At 39.7% G+C, this 22732-nt stretch overlaps 1 protein-coding gene across 1 annotated transcript in view; it reads right to left on the bottom strand.

The window, feature by feature from the left end:
- Positions 1-3028: 3028 nt before the first annotated feature.
- LOC124788164 (proton-coupled amino acid transporter-like protein CG1139) overlaps positions 3029-22732 on the bottom strand; it is a 219441-nt gene continuing 199737 nt past the window's right edge. The window contains exon 10 of the mRNA XM_047255317.1: positions 3029-4666. Within this exon, the coding sequence (XP_047111273.1) occupies positions 4437-4666 (230 nt within the window). The 3' untranslated portion in view covers positions 3029-4436. The remainder of the gene's footprint in view (positions 4667-22732) is intronic.

Genomic DNA, 22732 nt, shown 5'->3' with positions numbered 1-22732 from the left:
GTGTTAACTCTGTCGCGTGGAGCACGGGCAAAGGGAGAGTCTGGCTGGGGTGGTGCGGTGGAGCAGGTGTGTTGTGTGACGCTCCCGCGAGTTGCCGCGCTTTCGGGGTTGGGCAGCACGTAATTACGCTCGACTTGCTATGATAGTTTCTGACACGGTGTCGCGGACGGGAAGCATTAGCTGGTGCACATCAAGAGCCCGTTTCGCCTGGTGACCGTGTCGAGAAGAAGGCGCGCCAACATCCAGCTTCTGCAACAGCGATGGCCGACAATGAGTGACTGTCGCCACCTCCTCGATCGACGGCTTCAAACCTTCAATCAACCAACAAGGAAGACTGGAAGCACGTAAGGTTTTAGAACTGTATGGCAGACCTCAGATTTTCAAACTGTTCCATTTTCATAACTAAATTACAGCAACGTAGCATGAACCTTTGTTGCTCATTGTCCCAATTGCATTACCAAGCAGGGTCCCTTCCTTTTCCGGAATGAACCCGAGTGTCGTTGAAATTCAAACGCCAGCATCATTCGATTTCACTGCTTTAATTTCAATGTTCAGTTAAGGTATTCATAACTGGCTACAATATTTAGATTACACAAGCACAAATTAAGAGTGCGAGTTTTGTTACCGTATTTTAGCTTACCTGTGACTGCAGCTCAGCTTGGTACGTACTAAATTTTACTATTGTTAATTGTTCAGAATCATTTAATTCAGGTTCAAAGTTAAATCTCTTATCTCTAAATTGCGTAGATTCAAGTAGCTTTTGAAATGATTGTTGAGGTAGTCCAAGACTAACCTTATTTTACTGAATTTCGATGTGCTTCAGAAAGAAAGCTCACTATTAACTTCAGTCACTAAATTAAATTTCGATTTTCCGGTTTTATTAATTCTTTTGCTAAATTAAGTCAGAGTGTAGCGAAATTTATTACTTCTGACAAACTTTCAGTTTTCACACTACACGTGTCAACCTTCAGTTGCCACGCTTTTAGTGCTAATTATATGTGCAATAACCTTTCTTTTTCAGTTACTATAGTAATTGTCCTTAGGAATGGCGACTGTAATTTCCCCCATATCTCAAATATCTAATTACCGCTAGTTAATTGTTAACGTAACGGCCGTACATTTACTTTCTTTATTAACTTTACCCCTTTTCAAAATTAATTTCCACCAGTTTCATTTGCATTTTTCCTTTCATTTAGATGTAACCCTTTCCTCCCTCTTTACCGACAAATTAACTTCGGTGACGATTGCTTTTCCCAAATTTCCATTAGGTACACGCGGTTTAATTTTTCAGTGTCATTAAGGTCGATATGTGAGGGGGAGGTTACAAGCGGCCGCGTGATTCCAGACTGAAGTGCCTAGAACCGCTTAGTTTCTTATTGAGACGATAAACTTGAACATTATAGAAAAACATAAACTCATAGTATGAGCAGTTTCTGCATACTAGTTGATATGGAACCATTACTGGTGGTCTGAGACAAGTGTGGCTTGCTGATACTCGTCACTGCTGTCATGATTAGTAGTGGCTTAGAATTCAGCATTTGAAAGGCACGTTGAGGGTGTTTATTGATGAGCCTTCCGCTACACGATCCAACTCCATATCCTCAAATTCTGCATTGTGAACAGTTATCTGTGAGAACGATTTCCTGTTCCTTATTACTTGAATGGCCCAGTTTCCATTTCTTTTACCAATACAGCTATAGTGAAAATTTCGTTGCACATTCGCTTGCCTTTTCAAAAACTAGATGCTGTGGCAGTATACATTGAAAAACTGTCTGCATGTTTATGTTGAGAGGTAAAGCACTGTGTGGACAACCCAGTCACGGTCTGGAAAAAAGTGATAAACACCACTACCGACACACCACAAACTACAGTGACTTATTTTCCAAAGTAGCACCTCTAGCGTCGTTGCGGTACGCCATTTTGGGCTATGAAACACAGTTCACTCACATGCGTTGTTCATTCAAGATGTCGCACCCCTTGAAATATTCATTTTCGACACAAGATCCCTTTTCTCTAAATACTCAGCTTAGTCACTTCACTTCCCTTGTTTTCTGTGGATTAGAACAAGATCAAGATAGTATTTCGTCCCGTGTACATGTATTTATGTGTGTGCGTGTGTATTTGATTTTTTCTTTTTTTTAAATATTTTGGCAGATTTATGTTTATTTGTAACAAAGAATATTCTGACGAAGATATTTATCCACTGTATCCATTCGTCTCTGATAATAACATGAGGATGGTGCTAAGGATCGTAATATCTTATTCCTAAAAAGTGCATTATCATCATCATTTACATTACCGTTTGCAAAAAGGAAGGTGTAATGTAAACTCGTCATTCATTAACTTAGTTCCAGATACACTACAGTTTACACAGAGTCTGAAAGACTGTTTGATAGGCAACTCCTTCTACCCTACAGATAAATACCTTAACAGGGACTGTTAGACCAGGTTAAGTCAAACACTTGGTCAACAGACAAGTTAGGTATTTTGTGTATGACAGATTAACAGAAAAGTGCATAACTATGTTTCATTCTGACAGTGTACTGATTCTGTAAATATTATCAGTTCCAGTTTATTGTAATGTATTCACATATTTTGACGATCTTCTGACAAATGATCAGAGAAGTATTATATTCAAATGTTTTATGTTTTTTATGTTATACTTTCTGACTTGTTCCACACCCACGAGAATCATCTCATTTTTGGGTCTATGGAACTAAAACTGAATCTAATCTAATCTAAATCATATAGTTGTGAAAGGAAATTTGTTATGTCATTCAGAATTTGTTGTTTCTAACGTAATGTAGCCCAGAACGTAGGAAGATTTTTGAAACAAATATGCAACACAGAAACGCATTGCAGGCTGTTCTATCAGCAAGATACAGTATGGCACAAAAACAGAAATTGGACACTAAAACTATAAACAGATTTTATTATACATTCTAACATTACAATATTTCTTTATAACAATAAATATTACAATTGTGTCTTTTTCATAAGACAAGATATTAATATATCAAAAAAATGAAATAAATAATATTTGGTAACATCTTTGGGACATAAATCTATAGGAGTAGTTCTGGTAAAGAATGACTAATAATAAATACATAACAATCTTCACGAAATATTTCAAGCAAAAGCTTTAAAAATAACTAAAAAATATAATAATAATATCTGAGTTTTAAAGCCATATTCATGGATATTTTATTTCTATGAGGAGTGTGATGTGTTGTTCAGTTTATAATTATTTCAAGAAAAAAGTTGAAACCTTATACCAAGACAATCCCAGCAGAGAAAAACTACTTTCAAAGAAAATACGTCGTAATGGTCGGAACATAATATGTGGAATACTTCTACACATGGTCAGGAGCAGTTTATTGCCTACCTATTGGGAAAATCTTGCTTCTCAGAATGTTTTAGCCATCAGTGGAAATATTCACTGCACTGCTGTACAAAGATATTTATAATAAACTGATTGCTACATGATCGTTTCTCTTACAATATTTTCTTTCTTCTGATTCGTTATCGTTGTAAAACTAAAAAAGCAAACAGTACCCCAAAAAAATCGTATAGTACGCACATGGGCAAGGAACTGAAACTGCGTTCTCATTTTGCAGGGTTCCGATCTAGAAAGAGTTCGTTTGAAACTGTAAGTTGTTAAAGACACAAGATGAGCTTTCGGAAATGAATCTCATATCCGTCTGGCCTCTCTCCATCTGTGTCTGTTTATGTATCTGTCTATCCCTCTCTCTCTCTCTCTCTCTCTCTCTCTCTCTCTCTCTCTCTCTCTCTGACAATGTGTCTATTACTATTTACTTATACTTCACCAGTGTGTTTTCCACTCTGTCATGTGCGTGTTTTTCTTTTTGTGCTAAGCATATAAGGAAAAAAATCTAAGCTCATGCCACATTACGAATATATGGGAAATTTCTACATACAGCTTACCTCAAATTCTACAAAAGATTATATATGCTGTTGGGGTGGAACAAGGCACAAGGTTGTCACACAGCTGTCTCTAGATTGTATCACTTTACACAGTACAGCCAAAAGCAGTACAAGGGAGGGTATATTAGTTCTGTGAGATGCCGACACCGAGCTTCGTAATGGTTCCGCATAAAGGCCTCTCTCATCATTCCACTGGCCACATGGTGTCTACATACATGAGTGGATTTCCTAGAGACGTCATTAATTTTCCAGGGTTCTCTTTTACATGATTCTATGACAAAGAAGCAAATGGTTAGGAATACAGTGGTCTTATAAGGAACTGCAGATAACATGACGACGGCTGAATTGCTCGTCTCGCTGTGTGCACGAGGGACGTTTGGCAGTGGCCACACAGTGGCTACGAGAAGACCAGGAGGTCCTTGGATCGCCGTTTCAATCAGTGGGCAGCCCTCGCCACAGCCCACCGACACGGTGGAGCAGAGTGGTTGGTTCTACGAACCGAACGCCTCGATGATCTCGAGGATGCTGGTGTAGGACCCGGAGACGAGTGCGGCGAGCGAGAGGATGATGATGAGCGAGTCCTTGGCGAGCAGCCAGCGGCTGGGCCAGCAGGTGGCCATCTCGATGGCCGCTGGACACAGCAGGCCCAGCGTGGAGAAGCACACAGCCCCCACCAGCGACACCACGGGCCCCAGCTCCGGTACCGCCGCCGCCACGCCCACTGCAAGCAGTCAGCAGACCAACATTTGTCACACACGCACTCCTCCCTCTTCTCCACAACTACTCCACACATGTGTTTGCATGTATTTTACACCTCCTCTTCCTTCCTGGAAAAGACTTCCGATTTTTGAACTGGTTTTCGTATGACTACAAAAACAGTTTGTTTCGAATAAAGTGTTTCTTTCTGTAAAGTAAAAAATAGTAAGTGAAAGATGTAACAAGTGAGGTAAAAGGCAGGTAGATCCAGAAGGATGCAGATTGCACTAGTTACTCGGATATGAAGAGGCTTGCACAGGATAGACTAGTACGGAGAGCTGCATCAAACCAGTCTTCGGACTGAAGAGTGCAACAGCAACAGCATTGGTGAGTTCTTCCATATACTAAGACATATTTAATGAATTTCTTGTTTCTCAGAAACTATTGGTACCAATTTAAAGGCTCCGCCCCCCTCCCCCCCCCCCCATCCCACCCCTCCCAGAATTCATATCAAAATGGGCACGTGATGTAAGATTAAAACTCAATCTATTCAAAACGTTACAGGTTTTGGTTGGTACTCTAGGCTCATTATCCCGAAATACCAGGAATCCCTACTATAGAGGGTGAAAAGTACTTAAACCGACAAACTGTGGGAGGTTGTTGGATATATCAAAACAAATATTTTTCCCTAATGTCATTTTTTCCTATGAGGAGTAATTAAACAGGTATAGGAAGATTTCTCTGGCGGCAAATTAATTAAACCAACAAACACTTTTCCATTTTTTTATGACCAAGAGACAACACATTAACACTACCCAATTTCAATTACAGTAGATTTTCAAAAATGCCTCCATTGACACATAAACAGAGGTTACACCGTCGGATCATGTTCTGTCTGACACGGGCAAAAACCCCAGGAGTATCCTGAATTGTTCCTGCTGCTGCTACTATCCGGGCAACCAGATCCTCTTCTGATGCAACAGGAGTTGCGTAAACAAGGTTGCGCATCTCTCCCCACACAAAAAAGATTAGAGGGGACATATCTGGGGATCGAGCAGGCCATGGTACAGGACCACCTCTGCCAATCCACGTTTCTGGGAACCGTCGGTCCAGGAATCGACGCACACGACGACTGAAATGTGCCGGCGTCCCGTTATGTTGGAACCACATGCGTTGTCTTGTGTGGAGCGGGACGTCTTCCAGCAATTCTGGCAATGCTCTGACGAGAAAATTGTAATAGTGCCTTCCATTTAATGGCCTAGGTAGCAGATACGGCCCAATTTAACAGTCCCGAACTACACCGACCCACACATTCACGAAGAACCGCACTTCATGAGCGCTAGTAACTCTGACATGTGGGTTATCCTCACTCCAAATATGCGAATTGTGCATGTTGAAGACTCCATCACGCCCGAACGTTGCTTCATCGGTAAACAACACAGAGGATGGAAATGTAGGATGCATCTCACACTGTTCCAGGTACCACTGCGTAAACTGTGCTCTGGGCGGATAATCAGCTGGTTCCAGATTGTGGACACGCTGTAAGTGAAATGAACGTAACAATTGCTCTCGAAGGACTGTTCTGGAATTCGTTTGATTTGTCCCCATGTCACGTGCAATTGCGCGAGTGCTGATTGAAGGATCCCGCTCCATATGCTGCAAGACAGCTTCCTCAAATTGCAGCGTTTTTACCGTGCGACGGCGTCCCTGTCTAAGTAATCTGCTCAATGACCCGGTCTCATGCAGACGTTGGTACACAGCAGCAAAGGTCGTATGATGTGGGGTACGGCGATTAGGATGTAGTACGCACCAACCATATCAGTGTACTCACTACAGATGTATCGCTCCATTAGTAAACAAAGACAATGCACTACTACACTGGTGGACAGCAGTTGCCTACAACTGAAGAGCTTAATACGCCCTCCAACAACTGAATGTCGTAATGCGGCCTGTAACAACTGAAGAGCGTAATACGGCCTCCACCGGTTTAAATAATCCTCATAGAAAAAAATGACATTAGGGAAAAATATTTGTTTTGAAGTCCCCTACAACCTCCCAGAGTTTGTCGGTTTAAATACTTTTCACCCTGTGTATAATTCTAAACGGGACAAATATCAGCCTCTATCCCTCAGCAAATATCGTAGGTGAATTAATAGCTGGAAAGTTACGCTGGGCTGAGCACACAGCTGCAATATCCATCTCTTCGCGCACGACGAAGGTATATAAAGGGCTATCCACCTGACCTGAAAAAGAAACTTGTGCAGACGCTTATGCATCTGTTTACTCTCCGCAGCGATGTTATGGCGCAAAGTCGTTCTCGGGAAAAGTCGCTGGGGGAACAGGGGCTGAACGCCTAATAGGTTGACACAATCGTTAATAAACGCTTTAAGAGATTTCATAAAGTTGCTAGTTCCCTGTCAAGAAAATGTTGAAACTGAAAAAAATATGTGTTAGAACATATTAGATATTTCACTGTGTTAGTTGCCACCAATGTACAAAGTCATATTAACATATAATTGACAAAGATTTGGTTGCGCCTTAGATGCTGTCAGTGGATGAAAAGACATAGGCTACTGTCAACCATTGGCTTCCAAGTAACGTTTTATTTACGGATGAAGCTGACTTGACGCACTATGATATTTTTCATTTTCGTGATACACATTCTTGGACTAATTTTCACGACTCTCCACATCACAAGGATTTCTCATTGATTGCTTTTAGGTGTACTGAGTGATCGTGTAATGGGGCTAGATGGAAGGATGTGTCTTCCAGGACTGTTTGAGAATGCTCCCCTTTGTTGGAGAACGTGCAGCAGCATAATGGAGCACCGGCATTTTGCTGATGTTGAAAGACGACAGTTAATGTGCCAATATGGTTCAAAGTGGGAGCAGGGCCTGTTCCTTGCCCTTCAACCTCACCTGACTTCGATTCTGTGGACACTTAAGCCCCGTTAGAATGGAAGTGAAGAGGAAAGCTTACTTTACAATTACATTTCTACTAACTAGGACCATTCTTCATACTGCACTCAATGGCGGCTCTTACGTTCCCAGTTCTCTCTCTCACCGTATACATTGGGCTGTATCATTGCTAATCTTACCCATATATATATATATATATATATATATATATATATATATGAATGATTCATTTTGATACACCGTGTATCAAAAAGAATCATCCGGTTCATAAAAGTCGTAATTCTTATGATATTAGAGATATGTAAGTGAGCAACGTACTATTGAAAAGAACAAACTGTCGAGTATTACGTCCGCAGCTCGTGGTCTAGTGGCTAGCATTGCTGCCTCTGGATGACGGGGTACTGGGTTCGATTCCCGGCTGAGTTGGGGAATTTTCTCTGCCCGGGGACTGGGTGTCTGTGTTGTCCTCATCATTTCATCAACATCTTTGGTGATGGTAGGTAGATTGGACTGGGTAAAAAATTGGACTCTGTAAAAATACTGTGCGTCCACTTCAGTTCTACTAAGATTGGTTCGGGACAACAGAAAGTGTTTAATATTCTACGTTTTGCGCAGTGCGGGTCAGTAATAACTGTTCAGCGTGACTTTCGTACTAGGTACGGTGTGGATCCTCCTACAGCACAGAGCATTAACTGATGGCATGAACAATTCCGAGAAACAGGTTGCTTCAGTAAAGGCAAATCGCCGGGCCGCCCCCGAGTGCCTGACACAGACGTCGAACGCATCCGCCATAGTTTCACAAAGTTTCCGTGGAAATCCGTTCGCCGTGTAGCTCGACAGCTCAACATGCCCTCGATGTCCGTCTGCCGCGTATTGCGTCGACGTTTACACACGAAACCATACAAAATTCAGGTAGTGCATAGTATTCCTGAAGGTGACAAACAACAATGTGTGGAGTTCTGTAACTTTGATCTTCGCAAGATGGAGGATGATAGTTTTCTTCTACGCTTATAGTGACGAGGCAACATTCCACTTAAATGGAAAGGTGAAATGACATAATGTGAGAATATGGAGAACAGAACAACCTCATGAAGTTGAACAACATGAGAGGAACCCTCCAAACTGCTTATGGAACATTGTCTCAGTTACGCCACTCGATTCGGGATTTCCTGTCAGAGAGGTCACAGCTCGTAATAACTGACGGAAAGTCATCGAGTAACACAGAAGTGATTTCTCGCGTTCCCCAAGGTAGTGTTATAGGTCCTCTGCTGTTCCTTATCCATACAAACGATTTGGAAGACAATCTGATCAATCGTATTAGGTTGTTTCCACGTGACGCTGTCGGTTAGCGACTAATAAAGTCATCAGAAGATCAAAACAAAGTGCAGAACGATTTAGAAAAAAATATCTGTATGGTGCGAAAATTTGCAATTAATCCTAAGTAACGAGAAGTATGAGGTCACCCACATGACTTCTAAAAGGAATTCGTTAAACTTCGGCTATATGATAAATCAGTCCACTCTAAAAGCCGTAAATTCAACTAAATACCTAGGAACTACAATTGCGAACAACTTAAATCGGAAGGAACACCTAGAAAATGTTGTGGGGAAGACTAACCAAAGACTTCGTTTTATTTGTAGGACACGTAGAAAATGTAATAGGTCTACTAAGGAGACTGCCTACACTACGCTTGTCCGTCCTCTTTTAGAGTACTGCTGCGCCGTGTGCGATTCCTACCACATATAATTGACGGAGTACATCGAAAAAGTTCAATGAATGGCAGCACTCTCTGTATATCGTGAAATTGGGGATAAAGTGTAACTGAAATGATACAGGATTTGGGATGGACATCATTAAAACAAAGGCGTTTTTTGTTGCGGCGGAATCATCTCACGAAATTCCAATCACCAAGTTTCTCCACTGAATGCGAAAATATTTTGTTGACGCCGACCTACATAGGGAGAACCATGATAAAATAAGTGAAATTAGAGCTGGTACGGAAAGATATAGGTCTTCGTTCTTCCCGCGCACTATACGGTATTGGAATAATAGAGAATTGTGAAGGTGGGTCTATGAACCCTTTGCCAGGCACTTGAATGTGATTTTCAGGGTATCCATGTAGCTGTAGATGTAGAAGACTCTGTTTATGTCCTTCACTTACCAACAACAATGAATGAACAGAGATATCGCATAGCAGCAGCTGTGGAAGCTGTAACTCAAAGACATGCTCAAGCAGTGTGGGAAGAATTTGAATACCGCATTAACATATCCCGTGCATCTCAAAGGGAGCATATTGAACACTTATGAAAAGGTATGAATAAAATACTTTTTGAGATTCCCGTTCACCAAAAAACAAATTACTTCATTGTAAATTTTTATTAGTTTCAGAAATATAGACGTGCCAAATCGGATGATCATTTGACATATATATATATATATATATATATATATATATATATATATATATATATATTAATAGAGGGAAACATTCCACGTGGGAAAAATATATCTAAAAACAAAGGTGATGTGACTTACCGAACGAAAGCGCTGGCACCTCGATAGACACACAAACAAACACAAACATACACACAAAATTCAAGCTTTCGCAACAAACTGTTGCCTCATCAGGAAAGAAGGAAGGAGAGGGAAAGACGACAGGATGTGGGTTCTAAGGGAGAGGGTAAGGAGTCATTCCAATCCCGGGAGCGGAAAGACTTACCTTAGGGGAAAAAAGGACGGGTATATACTCGCACACACACGCATATCCATCCACACATACACAGACACAAGCAGACATATTTAAATACTCAGATATTCTGCTATGTTTGTTTTCATCTCCCACGGTTGTTGTTGTTGTTGTTGTAGTCTTCAGTCTTGAGATTGGTTTGATGCAGCTCTCCATGCTACTCTATCCTGTGCAAGCTTCTTCATCTCCCAGTACCTACTGCAGCCTACATCCTTCTGTATCAGCTTAGTGTATTCATCTCTTGGGCTCCCTCTACGATTTTTACCCTCCACGCTGCCCTCCAATACTAAACTGGTGATCTCAGAACATGTCCTACCAACCGATCCCTTCTTCTAGTCAAGTTGTGCCACAAACTCCTCTTCTCCCCACTTCTATTCAATACCTCCTCATTAGTTATGTGATCTACCTATCTAATCTTCAGCATTCTTCTGTAGCACCACATTTCGAAAGCTTCTATTCTCTTCTTGTCTAAACTATTTATCGTCCACGTTTCATTTCCATACATGGTACAATCCATACTAATACTTTAAGAAACGACTTCCTGATATTTAAATCTGTGCTCGATGTTAACAAATTTTTCTTCTTCAGAAAAGCTTTCCTTGCCATTGCCAGTATACATTTTATATCCTCTCTACTTCGACCATCATCAGTTTTTTTGCTCCCCAAATAGCAAAACTCCTTTACTACTTTAAGTGTCTCATTTCCTAATCTAATTCCCTCAGCATCACCCGACTTAACTCGACTACATGCCATTATCCTCGTTTTGCTTTTGTTGATGTTCATCTTATACCCTCCTTTCAAGACACTCTCCATTCCGTTCAACTGCTCTTCCAAGGCCCTTTCTGTCTCTGACGGAATTACAGTGTCATCAGCGAACCTCAAAGTTTTTATTTCTTCTCCATGGATTTTAATACCTACTCCGAACTTTTCTTTTGTTTCCTTCACTGCTTGCTCAATATACAGATTGAATAACATCGGGGATAGGCTACAACGCTGTCTCACTCCCTTCCCAACCACTGCTTCCCTTTCTTACCCCTCGACTCTTATAACTGCCATCTGCTTTCTGTACAAATTGTAAACAGCCTTGCGCTCCCTGTATTTTAACCCTGCCACCTTCAGACTTTGGAAGAGAGTATTCCAATCAACATTGTTAAAAGCTTTCTCTAAGTCTACAAATGCTAGAAATGTAGGTTTGCCTTTCCGTAATCTAGCTTCTAAGATAAGTCGTAGGGTCAGTATTGCCTCACGTATTCCAACATTTCTCCGGAGTCCAAACTGATCTACCACGAGTTCGGCTTCTACCAGTTTTTCCATTCGTCCGTAAAGAAAGTATTTTGCAGCTGTGGATTATTAAACTGATTGTTCGGTAATTTTCACATCTGCCAACACCTGCTTTCTTTGGGATTGGAATTATTATATTCGTCTTGAAGTCTGAGGGTATTTGACCTGTCTCATACATCTTGCTCACCAGACGGTAAATTTTTGTCAGGACTGGCTCTCCGAAGGCTGCCAGTAGTTCTAATGGAAATGTTGTCTACTCTGGGGGCTTTGTTTCGACTCAGGTCTTTCAGTGCTCTGTCAAACTCTTCACGCAGTATCGTATCTCCCATTTCATCTTCATCTACATCCTCTTCCATTTCCATAATATTGTCCTCAAGTACATCGCCCTTGTATAGACCATCTATATACTCCCTCCACCTTTCTGCTTTCCCTTCTTTGCTTAGAACTGGGTTTCCATCTGAGCTCTTGATATTCATACAAGTGGTTCTCTTTTCTCCAATGTTGTTGCTGTGGTCTTCAGTCCTGAGACTGGTTTGATGCAGCTCTCCATGCTACTCTATCCTGTGCAAGCTTCTTCATCTCCCAGTACCTACTGCAACCTACATCCTTCTGAATATGCTTGGTGTACTGATCTCTTGGTCTCCCTCTACGATTTTTACCCTCCACACTGCCCTCCAATGCTAAATTTGTGATCCCTTGATGCCTCAGAACATGTCCTACCATCCGATCCCTTTTTCTAGTCAAGTTGTGCCACAAACTTCTCTTCTCCCCAATCCTGTTCAATACCTCCTCATTAGTTACGTGATCTACCCACCTTATCTTCAGCATTCTTCTGTAGCACCACATTTCGAAAGCTTCTATTCTCTTCTTGTCCAAACTGGTTATCGTCCATGTTTCACTTCCATACATGGCTACACTCCATACAAATACTTTCAGAAACGACTTCCTGACACTTAAATCTATACTCGATGTTAACAAATTTCTCTTCTTCAGAAACGATTTCCTTGCCATTGCCAGTCTACATTTTATATCCTCTCTACTTCGACCATCATCAGTTATTTTACTCCCTAAATAGCAAAACTCCTTTATTACTTTAAGTGTCTCATTTCCTAATCTAATCCCCTCAGCATCACCCGATTTAATTTGACTACATTCCATTATCCTCGTTTTGCTTTTGTTGATGTTGAAAGGTGGCTACACTGAGCCACTGCGCCAGAGATTGCGCCAAAGAGTATTATTAAGCCGCCTCCACAGTGCTTGGAGAGAACTCGTAGAAGTCAGTGCTTGTCCAGAGCTCGTAGCAGTCAGTCCCTGTTAAGAACTCGTAGTAGTCAGTGCTTGTCCAGAGCTCGTAGCAGTCAGTGCCTGTCGAGGTCTCGTGGTAGTCTGTGCTGAGATGTTGTAGCAGAGAGTGTTTGTTGACATGTGCTATTAGGCAGTGCTTGCTGAGATGTGATATTGGAGAGTTCTGGTTGAGATATAATGTAAGGATTAGAATGATTTTCATCAATATAAATGAGGTAACTAACTCCGTTTGTTTTTATTTCAGTGTCCTAAATAATGCGTCATTACAGGTTCAGTCAACAAAGCATCTGGCGTGTGTTCTTGTATTAGAGTGTAATTCTGCTTTCCTTACGCAATTATCGTATTTCTAATTTTCTTTTATCACGTCAGTATAATTGGTATTTAAAAATTCTTGTCTTGTTGAAGAAGAACCGTGCCAGATGTGTACGTTGAGTCACACTCCCACACACAGAACAATTACATTTGTGCTTGGGTTTTGTAGGTTTTATAGTTACTGGGGACTTAATTAATTAATTGTGTTAACGAAAAATTTCATTTCATTCTTGTTGTTGTTCTTTGCAGTCAGATAGCGTAATAATACTAGTCAGGGCCAACCGATTACGAGACACAGCGTAATCGGACATACAGCTACGAAAAATAAAAAGTATTTTCAATCATATTTAACTAAGCCCCCATGCACGTGGCGACCGCTGCTTCGGATAGTCCCTTGGAATTCTTCTGATTGTAAAAATAGTAGACAGTAGTATTGTTGTAGTAATTTGAGTTTAGTAATTGTAGTCTATTTTGCATGTGTAGATTTGGTAATTGTCATTCTTCTAATGGTATTTTTTCTCAGAATTTGATTTGTTGTCTTGTATACGCGTTTGACAATTTAGTGCAATTATTTCAATTGTTCGATTAATCGTGTTTGAGGGAAACATTTCATGTGAATGGTATTGTTGAGATAAAGAGTCATTGTGTGTAATTTTCGTACAGTGACGAATTTTTTATGTTTTGTAAATGATTACGCGGTCGATGAAAAAGGCGAAAATGATGAATAGTGAGAATGATGAAATTGTTGACATGGCGAACTCGCCAACACAGGACAACAGTATGATGAATAATGGAGTTGAAAACAATTTAATAAGTCGGGAAGACAGTCCGGAACCATTTCAAAATTTTTCTCAATCAGAAAATTCACAGAATACGAGATTAACGATAGAAGATTCTGAAATAGTATCGAACACAGATAGCTTTACAGCTATGACGAAGGAAGCTGGTTTTGCGGGAAATGTTAGGGGCGAAAAGAATTTTGAACCATTTAATATGGAGCAGTTGATGGGTGCAATATTAAATTTGGGATCTGAATTAAAAACAGTGGCAACACGTTTAGAAACAGAGATGGGAACAATTAAAACTGAGATGGGAACAATTAAAACTGATATGGGAACAATGGAAACCCGGTTAGGATCTGAATTAAAAACAGAGATAGGAACTTTGGAAACACGGTTAGATTCACGAATAAGGACATGTTTCAAAAATATGAAAGATGAATTAAAGAAAGAAATCAGTGAAGAAGTACAACCGATTTTGAATTCTCACAATAATAGATTAATTGCAGTAGAGATTATACAAAGGGAACAGGATGGAGAACAGGAAGAAAGAGATCGCGTGATAGTACAAAAATTTTCAGAGTTAAATTTACAACGTGCACACGATAAGAAAGAAATATTCGAGAGAATCGAGGAATCCGTACCAAATGACAGAATAAATAATCTAACACAACAATATGAACAGTTAACTACCAAATGTGTCAATACTGAAACCCGAGTCGCGACACTTACGGAAGACGTAAATAAACAGAAAGAAAAAATAGGTGATTTAGCGGAAAGAGTTGAGGAGATATCAGATAAATTGACGAATCTTAGTTTACATGGGGACAGAGATTCGGATGATACAGCTCCATTACCATTCGCAGAAACCGAAGAGTACCAGAACATAAATAAACATGTTGAAAATCAGGGAAAATTTAATGAACGCGTTAAAAAGGAAGTTGAGGCATTATGAAAGCAAGTCAAACAGATCGAAGGCGAAATTGTAGGAAAAGACAGCAAAAGAAATTTGGAATCACAGATAGCAGAGGGGTTTGAAGAAAATAATTTGTTTCATTTACGGTATGCGACAAGAGAGCGCCAGGCGCGCGAACTTGACAATAATCGTCATTGGGACTGGGACAGACGCGGTAGGTCTTTGTCGCCACGAGGCGAAAACTTTGACTATAAACACTTTTTGACTGTTCGGAAATTTAAGATCTTCCGCAACTCTAACAATGACACACATCCATGTGCATGGTTAGATCAATTTATGTACGCACTTCCGCCAGATGTGCCACAAAGTCACATACTGGAAATTATGTGCGGCTATTAATGTCCTCAGGGGATTCACTACTCTAAGTGAATATGTGCCGTAGCGAGCATAGGGCCCCGAGCTGTACTCTTTTACTATTCTTTGCATCTGTCAAAACAACTCTTCGACTATCAATCTATCTAGTGAGTAAGTAAACAATAACCGGATTTGACTAATTTACCCAAATGTGATTTCGGAAATTACCGATTGGACTTACTGTATCTTCATCAGCATTCATTCGTAGCTTGAACGAAATTTTACCTGTTTATCTTCGTAACAATATTACTTCATATGTTGACGACATTCTTATTGCTAAACATTCTTGGAGTGAGCACAACAAAATTTTGGATTCATTGTTACGTATCTTTGCAAGAGTTGGCATTACTGTGAACTTGGAGAAATCTGAATTTGGTCGTTCTCAGGTGAAATTTCTCGGTCACATTATTTCTACAGAGGGTATTCTTCCTGATCCAGAAAAATTAGACGCTATTCGTAATTACGCTGTTCCTACCACAAAACGTGATGTTCGTAGTTTCCTTGGTGTCTGTAATTTTCTTAGACGCTTTGTTAAATTGGACGATTTGGCCACACCTCGTTTATGTGAACTATCTGGAAAGAAATCTAATTGTGTTGGGATGAGGAAGCTCAGTCAGAATTTGAACAGCTTCGTGATGCTTTAGTTGCTGCTCCACTTCTTTCACATCCGGATTTATCTAAAGAATTTTGTTTGGCAACGGACTCATCATACAAGGGCCTAGGTGCGCATTTATTTCAAGAGATAGAAGAAAACGGCGTTGTAGTACAGAAAACTATTGCATTTGGAAGTCGTGTTCTTTCTAAATCAGAAAAGAATTATTCGATTACGGAACTTGAAGCTTTGGCTGTTGTTTGGGCTTTTACAAAATTTCGGACATTTTTGTTTGGCAGACATACTAAGGTTTATACCGATCATCGAGCTCTGGAATTTCTTATGTCGACAAAATTAACTCATGGCAGATTGTCACGATGGGCGTTGTACCTACAGGAGTTTGATTTTAGTATTGTTTACATACAGGGTTCTTCAAATATTGTTGCTGATGCTTTATCACGTACACCTATGGGTTTGAAACAAAGTGCTGAAGAGGACTGCAAGGAAAACAATTATTGTTTGATGTATATTCAAGGTGTTGCGTTTGAGAACTTTATTTCGTCTTCGCTCCAGGACATCGCTAAGGAGCAAAATAAGGATCCAATCTGGAAGGACATTAAGGAGAAGTGGAGGAGAAAGGAAAGCGTAGCGATTAGACAGCATTATTTAGTTCGCAATGATATTCTTTTTAAACGAAAATCGGTCGACAACTCTGTTTGGTTAGTTTGTATTCCTGATGAGTGGGTCAATAAATTGGTTTGGTATACGCATTTCAGTTATGCACACTTTGGTCCCAGAAAATGCTTTCACAAATTACGAGAAAATTGCTACTTCAGTGATATGGAAAAACGTATTCGATCTGTTCTGGCCAAATGCAAATTATGTCAAAAGGCTAAGCCGCCAACAGTTTCTCACAGAGCACCGTTGTTTCGTATCATTCCAGCGAAATTAAAGGAGATGGCTGCAGTCGATTTTTTCGGTCCAGTGGTTCGTTCTACTAATGGTTTTGCGTACATTTTCGTAGCAGTGGAGTTGACATCAAAATATGTGTGTTTTACACCTTTACGCAAAGCAACAGCTCGTTCAGTATCTAACGCTTTTATCAAACATTTTCTTAAAGAAGTTGGTCATGTTGATAAGGTTATATCAGATAATGGATCACAGTTTCGTTCTAAAATTTGGCTTCGTACTCTACAGCGTCGTAAAATTAAACCAATCTTCATTTCACTTTTTCACCCTCAATCTAACGCTTCAGAGAGATGGATGAAGGAAATCAATAAATTGTGTCGTCTTTATTGTCATCAGAATCACAGAACGTGGGATCAGTATCTTCATATTTTTCAAAACATTCTGAATGAACTTCCTAATGATTCAACTTCTTTACCGCCTATATTGATATTAAAAAACAAAGCACCGACAAATCGCATTTCTGAAATCGTTCCTTTTCCGCCTTCATGGAAACTGCGACATTCTGAAGTTGTCAACCTGGCTCTACAAAATATTGCATCTGCGGCTGCTAGAAGAGAGAAATCAGCTAAGCGTCCTGGTCGTTCAAAATTCTTGTCAGTTGGTCAGAAGGAGTTAATTAAGTCTCACCGTTTGTCTCACAAAGGAAAAGGCTTGTGTCGCAAATTTTTTCTGCTTTATAACGGTCCATATAGAATTCGCAAAATTATACATGATAACACTGTTGAAGTAGAAACTCTTAAATCACGACGCTCTAAGGGAATACATCATATATCAAACGTCAAAATTTTTGTGGAATGACATACTTGTGAGAAACTAACAGCTACATGTAAACACGCAGAGAGTACAAGGATACCGCGCTGTGTTTTGGCGGCGGCATATACTCAAAGCAACAGTCAAGTCTGCGCGCCGCACAAGGCAGTCGTTGACTGAAAACAATTGCTTCCTACGTCACGCGCCTACAGCTGATCGAGCGCTCAGTGCGAATGCACTGGCAGCTGTAAACAAATACACAGTTTAATTTCTCCGATTAAATTCAGTATAAAGCTATAGTGACTTGATGAATTATGTTATTAACGTTCAGTATTTTTCAGGATACGGTTGTATAAAATAGTTTAGAACTTGAGGTAAATTCTGTGCGTGTCCGACGTTAAGACGACTTGCTATCGAGAAATTTTCAGGAAGAATGTAATTTCGAAGAAGAAACTAATAAACTAAAAAGGTAACTATTAATTGAGTTTATTTTTCAGGTAACATATTTCTACTTAGGTACGTACTTTAGACGTAATTTGCTGCTCGCGATTACGTGATTCATACTTTGTGCTAATTTCATGTTCTATGAATTTACTTGTGAAGCGACGTGCTTGCGTACGTTAACTGATTTTGACAATGATTATTAATGAACTGGGTTGTAACTTGTGTATATTATGCATCGCTTGGCTGCACTGCTTTTTCACTGATGTCATATTTTTTAATTATGTGCCTGCTGTGCTTATTTATTTAAATTATAATTGTAACCTGATTAATTGTGCTGATGTGGTTAGATATGTAAGTTATACTTTGTGATTTATCTGCTTGCGCCTTCATGTTTACTTATTAAGATGACATATGAACATTTATTTGCTTATGCTGATATGATGCTAATGACCTGTTTATTACGTAAGAGATGTTTACTGCTATGCGTATGGATTGCATATTTATACATTTCTGTTGTTGTCATAACTACTCTTTAATTTGGTGTATAGAAATACTGATATACTGTGTACAAACAGAGAGTTTAGGTCACACTATTGGATTAATTATAGATTGTTCGCTTGGCAGAGCCTCGCTGTAAGAATCGTGCTGCATCCACTTGTTGACATTCTGTTCACTACTGGTATATTTACTCGCTATTGCATGTTTTGCTTACGCTCAGTGCCTTATATTTTTAAGAAAAGAAAATGAACTGCTATAATCCGACGAATGACATTAGTACAAGAAACTTCATAGAAGTCACATGAGCTGAGGTTTTATGGAAGCTATATAACTTTATGCTAATAGGAAGGAAGCTAACGACATGACATACCGAAACTAGGTTTAGACCATTGACAGTTATTACACTGCATTTTTCGTGAGCAATTGAAATAGGAAGTGACACTTGACACAAGAAATACTCCACATGTTTGCTTCTGTTTGCCATAATTCTTGAAGTGGTGTACACACTGTGAAATATTATGATCATTCACACTCCGTTATCGTACTTAATTACTGAGAGTTATCCGAACTAAGTCTGTTAGAGGTCATATATGCATTTCTTTCGTTTATAATTCATAATGAGTAGAAGATTTTGGTCAGATGGATTACACAGAGGTTGTGTGTTGACAGTGTGTCTTCGGATTGTATGGGATGATGAGGTTTGTATTAGGATTTTATCTGTACTTGTTCGAGGAGACTGACTAGAGGAAAGAGTTGTGTTGGAAGTGAGATGATATTGGCAATAAGGTTCATATGTATCGACGTATTGAAGAGGTATTATTGAGGTATAGAGATTATATGAAGTTGATGATTATTGGAGTTTTTGTGGACAAGAGGTAAGGTAAATGATATTGATGATAAGATTTATATGTATCGACGTAAGAGGTATTATTGAAATATTGAGATTATGTGATGCTGATTATTATTGGAGTTTTCGTATATAAGAGGTAAAGTAAGTGAGGAGCATATTTTTTTTGTTGGTCTTATGGAACAAGGAGGATGAAGATAGCAGACTAGAACACTAAAGTAGAAGGAAGATAGTCTATACACACACTTTGTTAAATCACTAAGCAGTATATACTTTTTTTTGAAGAGAGGAAGTATTTGCATATCTTGGCTCACTGACAGTTGTTCAACAACAGTACATTTGATCTGGCTTGGCAAACATTGGTCTTGACATGATGACTATGACGTTGACCTAACTATTATTGACTGTTATACATTGCTGCCACTACTACTTGATACACATGATGAACATCAGATTTTGACAGAATTACATTTACACAGTTAACACTATTCAATTACACAGTAGTACTTAATGTGGACGAAAGATGAATGAGTGTGTTTTGTGTGTTTTCCTTTCCTAATCCTACCCACCTATCTCGTAAATATTATTTTATTTGTTTGTAGTGGCTTGCACTGACACCCATAAGTATTATAGGTTTACTGATATTTGAGTATTTGTAATAGTTAATATGAAAATTATCTAACATCATTTGTGTGTTTGTTATGATTTGTATGTTTAGTGTAAAAGCATTTGTATGTGCATTCAAACTATTGTTCATGCCTGAACTGTCTGATTAGTGAAGGTAAATATTATGAACTGTTACCTGCACTTATTCAACATAATGTGTGACACTTAGGAATGATTAATTTCTGCTGATGAACTGTGTGATCAGTGATAGTGAATATTATGGACTGTTACTTGTACTTTTTCTACATGATTGGTGCCACTAGGACATGTTTAATTTGTGCTTATATACTCTGATGAACAGTGTGATCAGTGATAGTGAATATCATGGACTGCTCTCTGGACCTGCTCATCATTGCTAGGTGCTACTGATGTACTACTTGTATGGAAATGAAGTCACTTCTTGCTGTCTGCACCTACTCAACATTGCTGGGTGCCACTGATGAACTGATTCTACTGAACTAATGTGACTTGTTGCTGTGTGTACCTCTTCAACATTGCTAGGTGCCACTGATGAACTGCTTCTACTGAAATAATGTCACTTGTTGCTGTCTGCACCTACTCAACATTGCTGGGTGCCACTGATGAACTGCTTCTACTGAAATAATGTCACTTGTTGCTGTCTGCACCTACTCAGCATTGCTGGGTGCCACTAATGGAACTGCTTCTACTGAAATGAAGTCACTTGTTGGTGTCTGCACCTGCTCAACATTACTGGGTGCACAGATGAAGCTACTTCTATTGAAATGAAGTCACTTCTTGCTGTCTGCACCTACTCAACATTGCTGGGTGCCACTGATGAACTGATTCTACTGAACTAATGTGACTTGTTGCTGTGTGTACCCGCTCAACTTTACTGGGTGCCACAAATGGAACTGCTTCTACTGAAATAATGTCACTTGTTGCTGTCTGCACCTACTCAGCATTGCTGGGTGCCACTAATGGAACTGCTTCTACTGAAATGAAGTCACTTGTTGGTGTCTGCACCTGCTCAACATTACTGGGTGCACAGATGAAGCTACTTCTTTGGAAATGATGTCACTTGTCGGTGTCTGCACCTGCTCAACATTGCTGGGTGCAACTGATGGACTGCTTCTACTGAAATGATGTCACTTGTTGGTGTCTGCACCTGCTCAACATTGCTGGGTGCAACTGATGGACTGCTTCTACTGAAATGATGTCACTTGTTGGTGTCTGCACCTGCTCAACATTGCTGGGTGCAACTGATGGACTGCTTCTACTGAAATGATGTCACTTGTTGGTGTCTGCACCTGCTCAACATTGCTGGGTGCAACTGATGGACTGCTTCTACTGAAATGAAGTCACTTGTTGGTGTCTGCACCTGCTCTCAACATTGCTGGGTGCAACTGATGGACTGTTTCTACTGAAATGATGTCACTTGTTGGTGTTTGCACCTGTTGACTATTGCTGGGCTGGAATTATCAACTATTTCTTTTTTTTTTAATAATTAATAGTATTTTATGTGAACATTTGTATAAACTGATTTTTTGTGTATTGTGTAAACTATTATGTAAAGCCACATGTATGAAAAAAATTTGTATTGCCTACTGTATTTTATATATTAGGTTATTGAAAGGTCAGTGCAAAGCCAAAATTTTAACTAATTATGTGATATTTAGGTATTAATATTATCTTTTATTTTTGTCTGTATTTTTCTGGACGAATTTGGTGGTATTTTCACCACCAATGCTGGCAAAAATACCATCAAATTCTGGCCTGTGGAGGAGGGGCATATGAAAGGTGGCTACACTGAGCCATTGCGCCAGAGATTGCGCCAAAGAGTATTATTAAGCCGCCTCCACAGTGCTTGGAGAGAACTCGTAGAAGTCAGTGCTTGTCCAGAGGTCGTAGCAGTCAGTGCCTGTTAAGAACTCGTAGTAGTCAGTGCTTGTCCAGAGCTCGTAGCAGTCAGTGCCTGTTAAGAACTCGTAGCAGTCAGTGCCTGTCGAGGACTCGGGGTAGTCTGTGCTGAGATATTGTAGCAGAGAGTGTTTGTTGAGATGTGCTATTAGGCGGTGCTTGTTGAGAGCTCGTAGTAGTCAGTGCCTGTCGAGGTCTCGTGGTAGTCTGTGCTGAGATGTTGTAGCAGAGAGTGTTTGTTGAGATGTGCTATTAGGCAGTGCTTGCTGAGATGTGATATTGGAGAGTTCTGGTTGAGATATAATGTAAGGATTAGAATGATTTTCATCAATATAAATGAGGTAACTAACTCCGTTTGTTTTTATTTCAGTGTCCTAAATAATGCGTCATTACAGGTTCAGTCAACAAAGCATCTGGCGTGTGTTCTTCTATTAGAGTGTAATTCTGCTTTCCTTACGCAATTATCGTATTTCTAATTTTCTTTTATCACGTCAGTATAATTGGTATTTAAAAATTCTTGTCTTGTTGAAGAAGAACCGTGCCAGATGTGTACGTTGAGTCACACTCCCACACACAGAACAATTACATTTGTGCTTGGGTTTTGTAGGTTTTATAGTTACTGGGGACTTAATTAATTAATTGTGTTAACGAAAAATTTCATTTCATTCTTGTTGTTGTTCTTTGCAGTCAGATAGCGTAATAATACTAGTCAGGGCCAACCGATTACGAGACACAGCGTAATCGGACATACAGCTACGAAAAATAAAAAGTATTTT

The sequence above is a fragment of the Schistocerca piceifrons genome, chromosome 3 (genome assembly GCF_021461385.2).
Source record: "Schistocerca piceifrons isolate TAMUIC-IGC-003096 chromosome 3, iqSchPice1.1, whole genome shotgun sequence".
NCBI classification, from domain to species: Eukaryota; Metazoa; Arthropoda; class Insecta; order Orthoptera; family Acrididae; genus Schistocerca; species Schistocerca piceifrons.
Note: the sequence above shows the minus strand (reverse complement) of the source record. Positions and strands in the feature narration are given on the sequence as shown.